The following is a 15,126-nucleotide window of genomic DNA, read 5'->3' on the forward strand; positions in this document are numbered from 1 at the left end:
AAAATAGCTAAGTGATGCAATTCATCATCATCATCATCCGAAAGACGTTCACTGCTGGACATTGGACACTGGTCTCGCGCTGCCCGCATCCAATGGCTTCCCGCGACTCTTTCTATTTCGTCGGTCCACCTTGTAGGGGGCCTGCCATCGCTGCTTTTCCGGTTCGTGTTCGCCACTCGAGAACCTTTCTGCCCCAGCGGCCGTCAGTTCTGCGAGCGATATGCCCCGCCCACTGCCACATTAATTTAGTAATTCTTCGGGCTATGTCGGTTATTCTGGTTTGCCTGCGGATTTCATCATTTCTGATTAAATCTAGCAGAGAAACTCCGAGCATAGCCCTCGCCATTGCTTGTAATGTGACGCAATTATTGTACTATAATTTTCAAATTTATATTTAATTATCCAACTAAAAATATCTGATAAATTATTTTATGTTCATATATATTATTCTTATAATTTAGTTCAATTCAGTAAGTTGCTTAAATATAAAAAAAATGTTCTGAATTAATAATAGTCGAAATATTCATTTAATTTTCTTTATTTTCCAGCCAAATGCTTTTATTTACATTTTTGTATGGCGTTGTTTTGTATAATATGTATATATTCAAACTGTAGTATAGTTTCAAGGTGTATGATAAATTTTATGACTCTGATCATTTTTCAAATCTGGCATCACTTGCATTCAGAACACAATCTGACATCTATTTATTTATCAAATCTATATCGCTCACAACTCGCTTTCGCTCTGAGTTAATCTGAATTCAATCTTATTACTAGGATGTAAAGACATAGTTTAGGAAATGGTGAGCTACTGATATACTCGCTCTTTTAGTACGATATATATACAAGTCTAGTCTATTAGTTTCTCTGTGTACGTCTACGGAATTAATGCCTAAGTCATGGGCGTTTATGGTTTTTACCGCAAACTGATATTTATCCGATTTCAGATTTACGAATCGATTTCAAAATCCGATTTCGGTAACGCTTAGCGTCACCAAATCGCTTGCGCTCAGGCATATATAGTCTTTAATTACTTAATAGTAAGGTCGATGATTGCGTAATAGATTTCCGTAGCGGAACCAACAAATCGAAATCCGAATCGCAAAATTCGCGCTATCCTTTTTATTCCGCTTTATTCCAATTGGTTTGGAAGAGAGAAAGCGATTTTCATATTACGCAACAATCAGTTTGCGATTGGATACCATACACAATTCGTTTGGTGATATCCTTTGATTTTATTTGTCGATTCGATATCTTTTAGAAAATTCTATAGATCGTTGGCGTTTGGTTCGACTAAGTTGATTTTTGAAATCGGATTTTTAGTTTGTGAAATCGATACGAATCGATTTGTGTTTGAAATCGGATTTTGAATTCGTTTTGATACATCGGACGCATGCCTATTAAGTCATTGTCAAATGTCAAATAAGCTAACCTAAAAGGCTAAAAGTGGATATAAACAGATGTAATATAACGAAAGTATAATTTTAAAATATTTATTAAATCGAAATGTTACGTAATTTCAGACGGTGCTTGTTTCTTAGTCCACAACCTCAATATTTCTTATCCAAAAAAACCTTTCTAACCAATGAGTATAAATGTACAGAGGCTTGGAATACGCAAACAGCTTCTCCATTACTGACTAAAGTAAATCTTCACGATTTTTATAATATACTTGACCAAAATTACTCATCGAAAGGCGTGATAAGTGCAATCGATGTTGACATTTTTGCAAATGCAGTGAAAGATCCTGCCTATCTCGATGAGCTTAAAGATCTCTTGCATAAGTTAAGACTTTCAGCCGAAACTGGAAATACTTTGGAATCAACAAACCACGCTACTATACGAAATTTTATTGAATTTGGAAATTTACAAGATTTAGTACAAATTCTTAAAGATCCTTTAAATTTTGGATTATTTCTAGACTTTTACACAGCCAACATATTGCTAGATAAACTAATAACTACACAAAATTATGAACTTGGGGCTAATGTTGCTTCCCTTATTATGTTACAAGAAGATTTCTCCAATGAAATCACTAATACTTTATGTCAATATGTATGCTTCAAATATTTGTCAGAATATAAGGTGACACTTGTTGAACAACCACCACAAGCAGAAAAAAATAAGAAAAAAGAAGAAATAAAAATAAGGATAAAATTTTTAAGGAACCCATATTTTGATGACCATTTTGACATAACAGATTTAAAGATATTGTCTGGAAAAACATTAGCTTGGATATCAAAAATAGCGAATGATAATGTTAGTTGTAATTTACAACTAATTGGTTGGTTATTCTATAAAAAATATGAAAATCTATTATCTTTATGTGAAGAATTAGCTTGTACAAAAACATTCAAAGTATATACAGAAGTAATTGATTTTATAAAAAGAGAATCTGAAAATGTGGAAGAAGATGTTAAAGAACTTTTACTAAAAGCTATTAAAATATTGAACAATGCTTCTTTTGCTGATATCAAGTTAGAAGAGTCTATTAAAATTGCTATAGAAAATGCTATTAATAAAATACAAAACAAAGATATACTGGAACAAAATGAGGTAACTTTTTCTTTAAAGTTATTTATTTGCTGCAAACTTACTAAATAATTACATTTCTGTGATATAACTATTACTTATTAGATAGTTTATTTTACATTACCGCCTAATTTGTCAATAAAATTAAACCATTAAAATAAATATACAATTAATTTCCAGTACTTAAACATATTAAATTGTCACTTTGTAATACTTTCTTATGCTAAATAAACTTAGTGTACATGCTAGAATTGACTATTCTTTTGAAATATACACATAAAATCAACAGAATCTTATTTTGCTTGTATACTGTGATTTAAACAAACCAAATAAAATGACGATAAGTAGAGTATAATAATGATTTTTTTTTTCTAGTTATTCAAAAATTGGGAGTTAATAAGGGAGAAGAAACTTGAAGAACAATCAAAACGTTTAGACAGAACAAAACGAATGAAACTAATTGAAGAGAAGCAAAAACAATTGCAAGTAGAAGAACAAAAATTATGGTTCTTTGAAAATGAAGAGAATATTGATTTACAAATTGAGGAAAAAGAGCAAATGGAAGATACTGTTACTAAATCTAAGAAAGTAGCTGAACAGATTACTGATGAAGACTATATACCACCTGTAATTTTGCCTAAGCGAAAATAAAATTAGGGTATAGAAGATACAAATAGTATTTTTAAATTGTTTAATATAACATATATGATAATTTACTAATGAATTAAGACGTTTCCTTTTGCAGTCTTGCAAGATCGATTTGAATTTTCTTTAGAATATCCTCAGTTCTTTTACATTTTTCTGCTTTGATGTTATCTTCTAAATCTATGATATCTCTCGATAAAGTGCCAGTATCATTGACTAATGAGACAATTGTGTTACATTCAGAATGTAGCAAAGCTAATAATTTATATGCCTTCTTTGCTTGATCATCTCTCTTGGCATCCTGAAATTAAAACTTCTTACAACATGTTTTTTAAATATTTGTAATTTAAATCAAGTTGTAACAAACATAGTTACCATTTTCTTAACATAAAAATCAGTCAAGTTGCATATTTTTAAACAAAACAAAAAATAATTTCCTTAAACAAGAAGTAGAGGCGAATAACATCTGCGCCAAACAATTCGTAATACTACATGGCAGCCACAACCGCAGAGACTGAAGAGTGCCATGACGAAGAAAAAAAAGAGAAGAGAATCACCTACATTTACCACAACACAATGCTTTGTACAATGTTCTGGTTGGAACATATTTACATAACATCTCATGTATATTGGTGTAAGTTTATAACTTTGTACTCTTTGCAGGGTTGTTGGAGAAAGTGAACACTTACTTTTAGGTAGCTCCATTTACTCATTGCATTCCAGTAATAAACAAAAGAAAATTCAATTAAAGTTCTTAAATGGCAAAATTCTTGTTGGTGTAAATAATCATTTAAGATCATAAGAATACTTAGTAGAAAATGATATTTGATGTAAATGAATAACACACAAACTTACATTTACAATATTAGTATGGATTATAATAGTTCTTACTTACTTTAAATAAAGTTTCATCTGCAATAGAGAAACATCTATCAAGTTGGCCTTCAAGAGTATTTATTTCTTTTTGAAGTTGTCTGGTATCTTCTAATATTTTTTTGATTTCAGCATTTTGTTTGTCCACATTTCCTATTATTTCTAAAATTCGTTTAGTATAAATATGCCTAGAAAAGTAGTCAATTTATTTAATTAAAAATAATCATTTAGCTTATACTTTTATAATGCATAAATTTAAAATTACCTTTTGTTTCCCCCTTTTAGTTTTTCATATTTAAGTTTTAACTGTTTTTTTAATTCTTCTTTTTGTTCACATTCTTCTTTCATTCCTTTAGCAATGTCCTTTAAGTTTGTTAAGGTGTTTCTACACTTTGTTTGCTCAGACTATAAGCAAACCAAAAAAAGGTATCGTTGAGGTCTAGTAGTATTTTTTATTATAGCATATCATAGAAAGACAATTTTATACATATTTTATATATAAATATAAAATATGTATATATACATATATATAAAAAATGTAATAAATGTAAATAATTAATTTACTAATTCTAATTGGTAGACATCCTACTGCTAAGTGATAATGTTATATATATATATTTTATAGTATAGGTAGGCGGACGAGCATATGAGCCACCTGATGGTAAGTGGTCACCAACGCCCATAGACATTGGCATTGTAAAAAATGTTAACAATCGCTTAATCGTCAATGCGCCATTAACCTTGGGATGGGAACTAAGATATTATCTTCCTTGTGCCTGTAATTACACTGGCTCACTCACCATTGAAGCCAGAGCACAACAATACCAAGTACTACTGTTTTGCTGTAGAATATCTGATGAGTGTGTGGTACCTACCCAGACGGGCTTGCTCAAAGCCCTACCACCAGTCACAATGTCAAGCATAAGTCATTAAATTACAAATAACATATTTGTGCACTAGACTGACCATATGCAGAGATCTGAACCAAAAAATATATGTATACAAATTTGAAAATAAATACTCTTCTAGCATTTGGTTAAAACTTTTGACATTGATTTTACATTTCTTTTCTTTTATATAAATCTCATAAAAGCGTTTTATGTATATACTTACTTCTGATAAACTATTTTTAGTTTTCACTTTATCAATTTCTACTTTTAGAGCTAAATTATTTGAAGTCATATCTTCACTTTTCCTGTGCAGCATCTGTATATTTTTGTGTACTTTATCCAATATATTATCTATTCCATCAGGCTCAAACTCAGTTATACCAACTGAAGTTAGTATATTTTGCATATTTCTTAAATCAGTTTCAGAGCGCTCACAATTTTTTTGTGCCTATAAGTATAATGATAGCAGTCAACAATTCTCAAAATAAAAAACTGTTATTGAATTTAAAAAAAAAATACCTGAGAAAACTCTACATCCATTACATTCCTTTCACTTTCTAGTGAGTCTAATTTTTGGCGAAGTACAATTGTCATTTCCTTTAATTCTTTTAAAGTCTTATCAGACTCATGTTTAATAATTTTATCATTAATTTCAAAAGTGTTTACATAATCGGTAGTCTTAGATATTGGTACTTTATTTCTTATTTCATTGATTTTCATAATTTTTTCAGTAATTTCTTCAAAACATACTTTAGAATCTTGAAAATATCCTAAAAACAAAAGAAATTGAAATCATATTTATAAATAATATAATTACAGTAGAACTGTTTTTTTTTAAGAATTGTAACATGGCTTTAATGCATTTTTGAGTGCTAAGTGTTGCAATCATTTGAGAAGGAGAAATTGTGGGTGGGCAACATATTGCTTGTCTCGCTATAATAGCGAAAGATACATTGTTGCTCACGGTGGTGGCAGTGAGCTACAAGGTATATATCACGCCAACATTTGGATAAACTAAGTTATTGTTTGCATAATTTAGGGTTCGAATAATCGAGGTTCTACTGTTTAATAACTAAAAATATAATTAAAGGTTTATTTTAATTAAATATTACCTTGATTATATAAAAAATCTCCCAGGTTGCTTTGTAAAGAAGTCTCACAACATGGAGGTATCCAGATAGCATTGAGATCCTCTGCAATTTTGTTACTTATTCCCTGTAACAACTGATGTTTTTCATTTAGAGGTTTAACATTTGTTGTGAGTTTCTTATCTTCACTTGGTAGTTTTTCTATCAGAAACATGAAAACTTGTCTCAATTCTGTTTCATTATGATAAAGGAATGTTTGATAGCCAACATCATTCTGATAAGACAAATCCTATAAAAAAAATAAACATTATTAAAATAACCAAATAATATAGGATCAAATCATGATTAAGCAAAATCACATAAAATTTAGGCAGCATAGTATTTTATCAGTAGATAGAGATGTTTTACTAGTTATTTTGTAGTTAAAATTAATGGTTTTATAAGAATTTATTATTGATGTTACTAAACCTTGTTTATGAGGCCAAAATGGCCTAGTGGTTAAAACATGTGAATCTTAATTGATGATTGTGGATTCAAACCCAGACAAGCATCACTGAATTTTCATGTGCTCAATTTGTGTCTATAATTCATCTCATGCTTGAGTGTGAAGGAAAACCTGTGACGAAACTTGCATGTGTCTAATTTCACTATAATTCTGCCTCAGGTGTATTCTACTAACCCGCATTGGAGCAGTGTGGTGGACTAAGCTCCAAACCTTTTACTCAAAAGGGTGAAGAGGCCTTAGCCCAGCAGTGGAACATTTACAGGCTTACTTTACTTTTTAAGCCTTGTTAAATACACTTACTTTTTAAGATATCCAGTAATAATTAAGTATCATCATTTCAATATATTTTTTTTAACTTTAATATTAAATTACATTTTTGTTAGTTTTCTGTATAAAACTATGAACATAAGTACTATAGGCCTTTTTGATTGATTAAAATGTAATGGAATATTGTTTACCTTACATATAGATGCAACTTGTGCGGCAACTTCAATTCTTTGTGATACTCCAGAAGGTAGTTTAGTTGGTACTTTTATATCAGGATTTATTGCTGCTATACATTTTATAGCTGATTCTACTATTAACTCAACTGGTAACTCACTAATATTTTTAATATCTTCATGTATGTCTCTGAAATGTGATAAAATTGCTATTGTAAAACTGCAAAACCGGTTAGCAAAAGTTCGTATTGTATATTCATATGTTACTAAAATATGTTATTATACTTTTGTAAATTGACACATGTTTAAATTAAATCGTACATGTTTAACTGTCGCAAAAAATGCAGAATTATTGAATCCACTTCTTCCATTTTTATTATTGCTGTTTTTTTTGAGACTTTATTTTTGAGATATTATTTTCTTATTGTCCTATTGCAATTCTAATTATCATAATATCTGGTTAGGTACTGTAAAACTTTTTAACATAAAATATTCGAATTTAAACAATAGAAACAATCGATTGCGGAATATATATTTTTTTTCTAAAGAAATATTTACAATTGCTATATTATATTTCGTTAAGATAATGTTACTAAATTTAAATACACATTTAATAGGTATTCAACGTCTCAACGTCGTCTTGACCACAGAACCATTTTATTTCTCTTTTTTGACGCAAAAAAACTATCACCCAGAGGCACTAAGCTTGACAGAATACTTTACAGTTGAGTTGATGTTATCAGAAAAAAAAATATTGACACTAGTAAAGCCTCCAGTACACTTTAGTCTAATGTTTTGTTACGACGTGACGGTGTACCAGGGTTCAAACCTAAAGCCAGGCAGTTATCGTACCAGGGCCCGTAAAATTATCGTATATGGAGCAAAATTATCGTACATCAGGATAATGATTACAACATACAATAATATTATACACAACCACAATAATATATGTTAAATAATTTTTAATGTAAACTAAAAAAAAACGAATTCAAAAATAAGCAATATATACGCCAAATGTGATCAAATTCAAAGAAACAGTAACTGCCAACAACTCATCATCAAACCAAGATAGGTGATTGACAGACATTAGCGAAGGATATGGGCAGCTGCAATGACAGTAAAAACAATTGTAATTGTTATCGATTACTGTAATTATAAAATTTTGCATCATCGTACATCGTACATGAAATTATCGTACTTGTACGATAATTGTTACACTAGTGGATCTATAATTAAAACAGAAGTGTCCGTCTGTTACTTCTAAATATTGTAGATATTGAATAATTTATGATATTCATAGATGGATGGATGGATTAGCAAAAAAGTACACTTAGTTAAGTAGAATAGTGTTGTATCATAAATATAGGAAAATTAATCAAGAACTTTTTGATCGAATCGCATGCAATTTGTAAATCTACCTTTGCTTACCTTATTATATATTTTATAATAATAATAATAATGTCCTCCAGACGATTTCGGCCACGCTGGCCAATCTTAAGAGAGATTAGCCAGCTACGCAGGAGATATTATAGTGCACAAGTGTGTGCGCAAACACAGGTGCACTCTCTATTCCCTAACTTTTCGGCAACGGCAATCCGACACGACCGGAAAGAGTTCAGGCGCAGGACCAACGGCTTTACGTGCTTTTCGAAGCACGGGAGTGTACACACTTCCAACTTCCAGACTCCGGGCTGCTACTGAGAATTTTCTGACAGAAAAACTCAATAACTTTTTATTGGCAATTGAACCCAGGACCTCCCAGGACGGCCTTACATCAAGCCACTAGACGAGGCAGTAAATATTTTATATGTATAATTCAAATAGGCATAATCAAATAATTACGTAGGTTGAAATGGCAGATATTGAAGTATTTTTGTCACAAATTGAATTACAGACTGATAAAGCCGCGGCTTTTGGATTATGAATGGAATATTATGTTGTATGTAAAGCCAGCTTAGGAGTTTTTCACCCATTATTGTGACTTTTTTTGATTTAAACTTGTATAAAGAATTTTACAGCTGATATAAATATTTTGTAGCTAAAATTAAATTTCTGCATTTTCCTAATTCCCTACGTTTTAATAAATGTTTGATTTTTAGGCGTAGAGAGAGAAACTTATACACGCAATGACGGTTTCCTTCTCACTTACCCAAGAAAGAGAATGAAAATTACTTTATAAATGGTTTAAACAGAGATAGAATTATTAAATCTTTTGTCCCTTATCGCGTAACCAGTTTTGTCAAGGTCGGTTACTCAAGTAGCGAAACAAACTTGACAGTTGGTGCATTCATTATGTTTAGTGTTCAATTTAGCTAAAGTTAAAATTAATTTAAAAAATAAATTAAAAATTAATAATAAGTTAAAAAATATATTTTTTTAAATTAATTTTAATATAAATAAAGGAGATTATTTTTGCTTATTTTTATGTTAGAAAATGATTCTAATCAAGTGAAAAGACAGAGAAACAATCCTTATATCATATCGAAGGTTGTACAATGGTGCATTGTCGTATTATTTCATGTTAAAGTAATAGAAGAAAATTGCCGGCGTGTGTTTTCACGCGTAAGTACGACGGTTTTGTCCCTAAATATAGTTTCTCAGTGATGATTTTTTATGCCATAGCATGACGGAACCTAATATCGCATTAAAATCCTGAAGATAATAGAATTTTCTAGTTTTTATCATTCACGATCTATAATTATTTATCATATAAGTGCTGCCAGCGTCAGCTAAAAAATAGTCCCGATTTTAGTTAAAAAATATCGTCTCGTCGACAATGTAAACAAATAAATACGGAGTCCAATAATAGCGTAAAGTGCTTCGTTATAAATAAATATGTTATTTTAATTTATTCGTTCTTCTACTTCTCCTAATTCTACAATGCAACGATTTTTGGGTGTAGTTGACACCCAAAAACAAAAAAAGTATTTTAATTCAAAAAAATGTATTACAAATATTAAAAAGTAAAATTTAAAAACTTCGTTTTATTTTAATTAAGTCATGAAAATTATTTATATTCCAAAATAGGTAATGCAATTATACAAACAAATTGACAAACTATTTCTGTCTCAATCGTGGTATCACGGCCACTTGGTCTATTAGTTTCTCTGTTTACGGTTTTAGGGCTTTTGCTACGAACAAGCTTTAAGTTCTGTGGGGAAAAACGTCAACTGTCACGTATTGGCAACATTAGGAACCTGTGAAATGTTAAATGTTATTAGTTTTATTGCACTGTAATTTGTATTGGATTATTAATTGAACGCTTTATTTTTAGTACCTATTTAAAATCATTCAATACATGTAACAATATTAGGAAAAATAAAATTGTATTATAAATATTATCATACCTTAAATAGAGTTGAAAAAATAAAATACAATGAAGATACTTGCAACCATTTTTTTCTCGATATATATGTTACAAAACGCGGTACAGTAATAGTCAATAATTTTTGCTACAGTCTAATAAAATGTTAAATTTATCAATTGTATCTATTTTATTAAGTTTCCATAACAGCAAGTTAGTTGTAAATATGAATCAAAATTTATTTACTGTTGTTTTAGATTTGTCTAGACTATGATGGATGGTTAAATATTAAAATGGAACACACATTGAATTGCAAATTTGAAGAATACTGCCCACGTGGTTCCATTACTTTAAATAGTATAAGAACTGGTATACCTGTAATTGATCAAATTAACTTTAATAATGGACATATAAGTGAGCTAAAGGTATACTATTTTATTTAAATTAGTGGCCATTAAGTTGCCTGCGAAAAGCAATTATAAATTCTTTTGTTAAGTTCTATTATTCCTGTTAATAAAGTATGTATAAATACATTTCAGGAGTTAGCTAAGATTGATGGAATCTATACTATGCGAACATTAGTTTCTACTGCCGAGAGTAAAGATGTTGAGATCATCTCATTTGTCAGAGCAAAAAGATTTCTAGAAAGTGGATTGTCAGATATAATAAGAGCTTGGGTATTACCAAATGGTGAAGTTATTGCACTAAGCCTTCAAGTAGCAAACACTTCACAACCTAAGAATATGGAGTATAAAAGTTCAGAATACAAGTTGAATTCAACATTTTATATTCGTCATGTTGATCCGGCTCCTTTGTAAGAAAAAACTATTTAATGAATATGATTTTCATCTATTAAGATGATTATAACAAAAATTTTTCCACAGACCTGATACAGCCTCTTATATCCAGAAGTTAGAGCGTGAAAAAGAGGCAAGAGAAAAGGGTGAATTTAAAGATAATAGATCATTCCTAGTCAAATATGTAAGTTGCTCGATATATGTATATTGATAGATTTAAAAACAAGTATATGAGGTTTTTGATTTAAAAAAAAAAAAAATATTCTGACAAATCAACAGCACAACTAATTTTCAAGTTAGGCTGACATATAAATGTTACAAATATTCTTCTTTGCTGAATGTGTCTAATTTTATATAAATGAGCTCAGTACATATCATTCTTACGTCATTTAATTCAAATTATCTAAGTACAATACCTGTATTTGGGTATAATAGTTACTTAGGATTAGGATTTAGGATTAAACTACTTTTTAAGTAGCTACAAAACTATATTAAGAAGAAATATTTTTGTTTTTCAGTGGATGTATATTGTACCTATTGCCATTTTTGTCATGATATCTGGGGCAGCAAATCCAGAACCTGCAACCCAAGGTGCAAGGTAAATTATTAAGTATGGATATTTAATATAATTATTTATTAAACATACAGGAATGTAGCATAATTTTTAGTGAAATAAAAACTTCTAATAACAATGTGTTTTATTATAAACCTTAAAAATAATTTTGATATTTAAAAGCAATGTGAAAGGAAAGATTGCAAAAATTAAGCAAGCTTAAGATACATTCATTTATAATTATGCACCAATTTTTTCAATTTCCTCTGCATCTTCAATATCTAGCAGATGAATCTTTTTACCAAAGTGTGCTTCAATATCAAGGCATATATCCATAGTCTGTGGTGAATCAATTAGATTTATTGCAATGCCAGCTTTGCCAAATCTTCCAGTACGGCCAATTCTGTGCAAGTAGGTCTCACAATCTGCTTTTTTGTTCATGTCCATTGGCATGTCAAAGTTAACTACAAGTGTAACTTGTTCCACGTCTATTCCACGCGAAAGTACATTGGTTGTTATTAAAACTTTCTCTAGGCCTCCTCTGAAACGGTCAAGTACCGCTATTCTTTGTTCAACTGTTAGCTCTCCAGATAATACAGCTACTGAATGTCCATCCTTAGACATTTTTTCTGAAAGCCAACTAGCTGTTTTTCTTGTGTGACAAAAAATGATTGCCTGACCAATTGTTATCACACCATAAATATTACAAATAGCTCGGTATTTTTCTTCTGTACTTTTACATTTAACATAATATTGTTTAATATTATCTAAAGATTCTTCTTCTCTCAATAATCTAATTATGATTGGATTGGGTACTATTATTTCAGCAAATACCATAACAGCACTACCATATGTAGCAGAGAAGAACATCATTTGACAAGTGGGAGGAAGACATTTATGAATTCGGATACATTGGTCTTGATGTCCTTGACGATCAATCATAACATCAGCTTCATCTAATACAAATACTCTAATTTTGTTCAAATCAAACATTCCAAACTTAACACCCCAATCTAACATCTTACCAGGGGTTCCAATAAGTATATGGTCAGTAATTTTAGTTCCCTTTGGAACTTCTTCCCCTCTTACAGCATATTTTAACTTTATTTCAGGACAAAATTTGGCCATCTTTGCTGCTACTTCGCCAGTTTGTATAGCAAGTTCATACGTAGGACTGAGACATAAGACTTGTGGATAATTTTTAGAGGGATCAACTCTACTTAACATGGCTAATACAAATGCAGCAGTTTTACCAGTCCCTGATTGGGATTGTGCAATCATATTTTGCGGAGGATCTGCTAATAGTGTAGGTAAAGCTGTTTCCTGAATTTTTGATGGAGCATTAAAACCCATGGCATAAACACCTTTCAGTAAATTTGGTTTTAAATGCAGAGCTTCGAAAGTTTTAACAGAGTAAAGAGGAGAATTGGGATCTTTCCTTTGTATTTCGATATCTAATTTGGATTCAACTAAACCTTGTCGAATTATCTTCATCAATAATGAAGTTTCAGCAGGATTTGCGACATCCGGAGAATCTTCAGGAGATTCTGACGTTTGATTGGATCCCTTTTTTGCCAATCCAAGTCCTGCTACTTTATTAGAAATTTCCAACTCTTCTGCTTTTTGACCCCATTGATTTGCCATTGTGATATACCTATAAATATACTATTAATTAATGTCAACGTATTAACAATCTAGCGTGAACATTTTTTTTAATGTACACGTACATTAAGGAAATACAGTAAGAAACAAATATTTCACATGCTAACCTGTATTTATGCGCCTAAGTAGTAAAGGTAGAAACAAGCACTACTTTAAAAAATTGTTGAATACAGTTTTAATGTTAGAAACGGAAATAATGGAAACACATTGATGATTATAACTTCCCGTTTCTTTCTTTTGATCTGATGTTTTATCTCGGCTTCAAAATATTCACAAATGACACTTGAGTTTGACAATTATTATAACAGTGTAATTATACGATTTTCATTGTTGTTACTGTCACTTTGACCTACTCGTCATGCAACTCGATGAAACGGTAATCGAACATTCGTAGGGACGATTGATGTTTACACTACCGCGTTCTATTTCTTTTTTAGTCTGTATAATGAATTGCGTAAGTCGATTTTATCAAGTTTTTAAAATAAAAAAATATTTCGAGTTTTCTGTTATTACATATTGACTAATAAATCTTTTTCTATGTATAATATAATGGCTAATAAAGTAACTTTTTTTATGAAAACTGAATTTTTAGCTAAACTGTTATCTTTTAACATTAAAATAAAACAACAACCTTTTCTTAAAACATTCAATGTCAGTATAACGTATAATATTTAGAATATCGCGGTTCGCCTCGTCACTTGCGCATCTGTGTATATGTGGCATAAAAATATTTAGTAGTTATATTTCTTTTATATGACTATTTGCATATTTTTAAATTTCCAATAAGGTTATCGAAATTTATTGATTTTTTTTAATGTGCAATCACAATTAGAGAGCGCGGCAACTATTATAAATACCTAATATTATATATAACTATTATAAATACCTAATATAATATAATAATTAAAGTATAATATAGTTAAAGTATATCTCATATTTTTACTACGGTCTGATCTAAATAAGCCGTTTAAATTCATTTTTAAGTTCCCCAATTATGAAGTAATATAATCCAAAGAAAAATCGAACATGTACCTTCTCATTTTAAGTAATCAAAGATCCTTCGTGAGATGGAGAATGAGAAAAACGACTTCATTTATACTAAAACGAATTATTATAAAGAGCTTAATAGCTTCGATGGGACAGTCTTACTTTTATACAATATGAACAAAAAGAGTTCAGGCATAGTACCAACGGCTTGATTTATTTTGTGAGGCATGTGAGTAAGTACTGCCATTTCCAGAATCAGAGTTGCTTCTAAGAATTTGTATAGCAATACTTAATATTTTTATTGGCAGTAACTTAAATAAAATGTACAAAATATATCAATGAATCAACATAATTTATCTGAATCTTACTTATCTTATATTATTATTATCTTATATTATTAGTCAGTTTTCAAAGAAGGAAGTGAATCTACTAGTTTCCACCCTGACCCTGTCACCACTTTCTGTGGCTAATTGTTTAATGGCTTTCTCAGGGAAGGTTCTAAGTTTTGATCTATGGCTAGACATTATAAATATTCACTTAACGGTGATTTTGCCTATTTTTATTACCAGGTGTCGTCACCTGTCATATCAAAATAAAATACGATCAAAAAATTTACAAGTAAAAAAAAAATACTGCAATTTACCAGCATCACAGCAAGTGCGAGTTATTTAATTAACATTGGGATACCCCATCCCCGCATTCTTCATCCACCTGCATGCGCATCTAGGGGGAGGGGATCGTACTTTTTTATGTAGATGATCTCATAATTATAAAAAAATGTAGAAACCCATACTTCATTAAAATTGATGCCGGGCTAACACTGCCGTAATTCGGACTGCGATTACGATAT

At 30.3% G+C, this 15,126-nt stretch overlaps 4 protein-coding genes across 5 annotated transcripts; 2 read left to right on the forward strand and 2 right to left on the reverse strand.

Annotated features, from left to right (window-relative positions):
* The first annotated feature begins 1,414 nt into the window (after positions 1–1,414).
* LOC126768195 (uncharacterized) lies at positions 1,415–3,502 on the forward strand. The gene is made up of 2 exons (XM_050486155.1): positions 1,415–2,556; positions 2,908–3,502. The coding sequence occupies exons 1-2, from the start codon at positions 1,507–1,509 to the stop codon at positions 3,181–3,183; spliced, it is 1,326 nt and encodes a 441-aa protein (XP_050342112.1). The 5' UTR covers positions 1,415–1,506; the 3' UTR covers positions 3,184–3,502.
* LOC126768188 (coiled-coil domain-containing protein 22) lies at positions 3,240–8,060 on the reverse strand. 2 transcript variants are annotated; one of them, XM_050486141.1, is made up of 9 exons: positions 7,983–8,060; positions 7,295–7,440; positions 6,992–7,163; positions 6,053–6,317; positions 5,460–5,710; positions 5,164–5,388; positions 4,316–4,455; positions 4,073–4,238; positions 3,240–3,478 (listed from the first exon to the last, which is right to left on the reverse strand). In XM_050486141.1, the coding sequence occupies exons 2-9, from the start codon at positions 7,342–7,344 to the stop codon at positions 3,257–3,259; spliced, it is 1,491 nt and encodes a 496-aa protein (XP_050342098.1). In that variant the 5' UTR covers positions 7,345–7,440; positions 7,983–8,060; the 3' UTR covers positions 3,240–3,256. The 2 variants fall into 2 exon arrangements, with proteins under 2 accessions (XP_050342098.1, XP_050342099.1); XM_050486142.1 differs by lacking the exons at positions 7,295–7,440; positions 7,983–8,060 and having other exon boundaries at positions 6,997–7,244.
* A 2,117-nt stretch (positions 8,061–10,177) lies between these two features.
* On the forward strand, positions 10,178–11,766 carry LOC126768215 (ER membrane protein complex subunit 10). Its single transcript, XM_050486186.1, has 5 exons — positions 10,178–10,400; positions 10,535–10,702; positions 10,817–11,091; positions 11,162–11,258; positions 11,593–11,766. The coding sequence occupies exons 1-5, from the start codon at positions 10,350–10,352 to the stop codon at positions 11,674–11,676; spliced, it is 675 nt and encodes a 224-aa protein (XP_050342143.1). The 5' UTR covers positions 10,178–10,349; the 3' UTR covers positions 11,677–11,766.
* LOC126768194 (DEAD-box helicase Dbp80) lies at positions 11,758–13,588 on the reverse strand. Its single transcript, XM_050486154.1, has 2 exons — positions 13,397–13,588; positions 11,758–13,281 (listed from the first exon to the last, which is right to left on the reverse strand). Exon 2 carries the CDS (start codon positions 13,269–13,271, stop codon positions 11,868–11,870), a length of 1,404 nt encoding a protein of 467 aa, XP_050342111.1. The 5' UTR covers positions 13,272–13,281; positions 13,397–13,588; the 3' UTR covers positions 11,758–11,867.
* Positions 13,589–15,126: the final 1,538 nt, after the last annotated feature.

Source organism: Nymphalis io, chromosome 4 (genome assembly GCF_905147045.1).
Source record: "Nymphalis io chromosome 4, ilAglIoxx1.1, whole genome shotgun sequence".
Lineage (NCBI taxonomy): Eukaryota > Metazoa > Arthropoda > Insecta > Lepidoptera > Nymphalidae > Nymphalis > Nymphalis io.

Bases quoted from the DNA above. Each gene is read 5' to 3' on its own strand.
- LOC126768195 (XM_050486155.1), top strand. From the start codon at position 1,507: ATGTTACGTAATTTCAGACGGTGCTTGTTTCTTAGTCCACAACCTCAA. The intron at 2,557-2,907 runs GTAACTTTTTCT...TTTTTTTTCTAG, and splicing joins ATATACTGGAACAAAATGAG to TTATTCAAAAATTGGGAGTT.
- LOC126768188 (XM_050486141.1), bottom strand. From the start codon at position 7,344: ATGGAAGAAGTGGATTCAATAATTCTGCATTTTTTGCGACAGTTAAAC. The intron at 7,164-7,294 runs GTACGATTTAAT...ATCACATTTCAG, and splicing joins TTTTTGCGACAGTTAAACAT to AGACATACATGAAGATATTA. The intron at 5,711-6,052 runs GTAATATTTAAT...TTTTGTTTTTAG, and splicing joins AGATTTTTTATATAATCAAG to GATATTTTCAAGATTCTAAA.
- LOC126768215 (XM_050486186.1), top strand. From the start codon at position 10,350: ATGAAGATACTTGCAACCATTTTTTTCTCGATATATATGTTACAAAAC. The intron at 11,092-11,161 runs GTAAGAAAAAAC...ATTTTTCCACAG, and splicing joins CATGTTGATCCGGCTCCTTT to ACCTGATACAGCCTCTTATA. The intron at 11,259-11,592 runs GTAAGTTGCTCG...TTTGTTTTTCAG, and splicing joins GATCATTCCTAGTCAAATAT to TGGATGTATATTGTACCTAT.
- LOC126768194 (XM_050486154.1), bottom strand. From the start codon at position 13,271: ATGGCAAATCAATGGGGTCAAAAAGCAGAAGAGTTGGAAATTTCTAAT.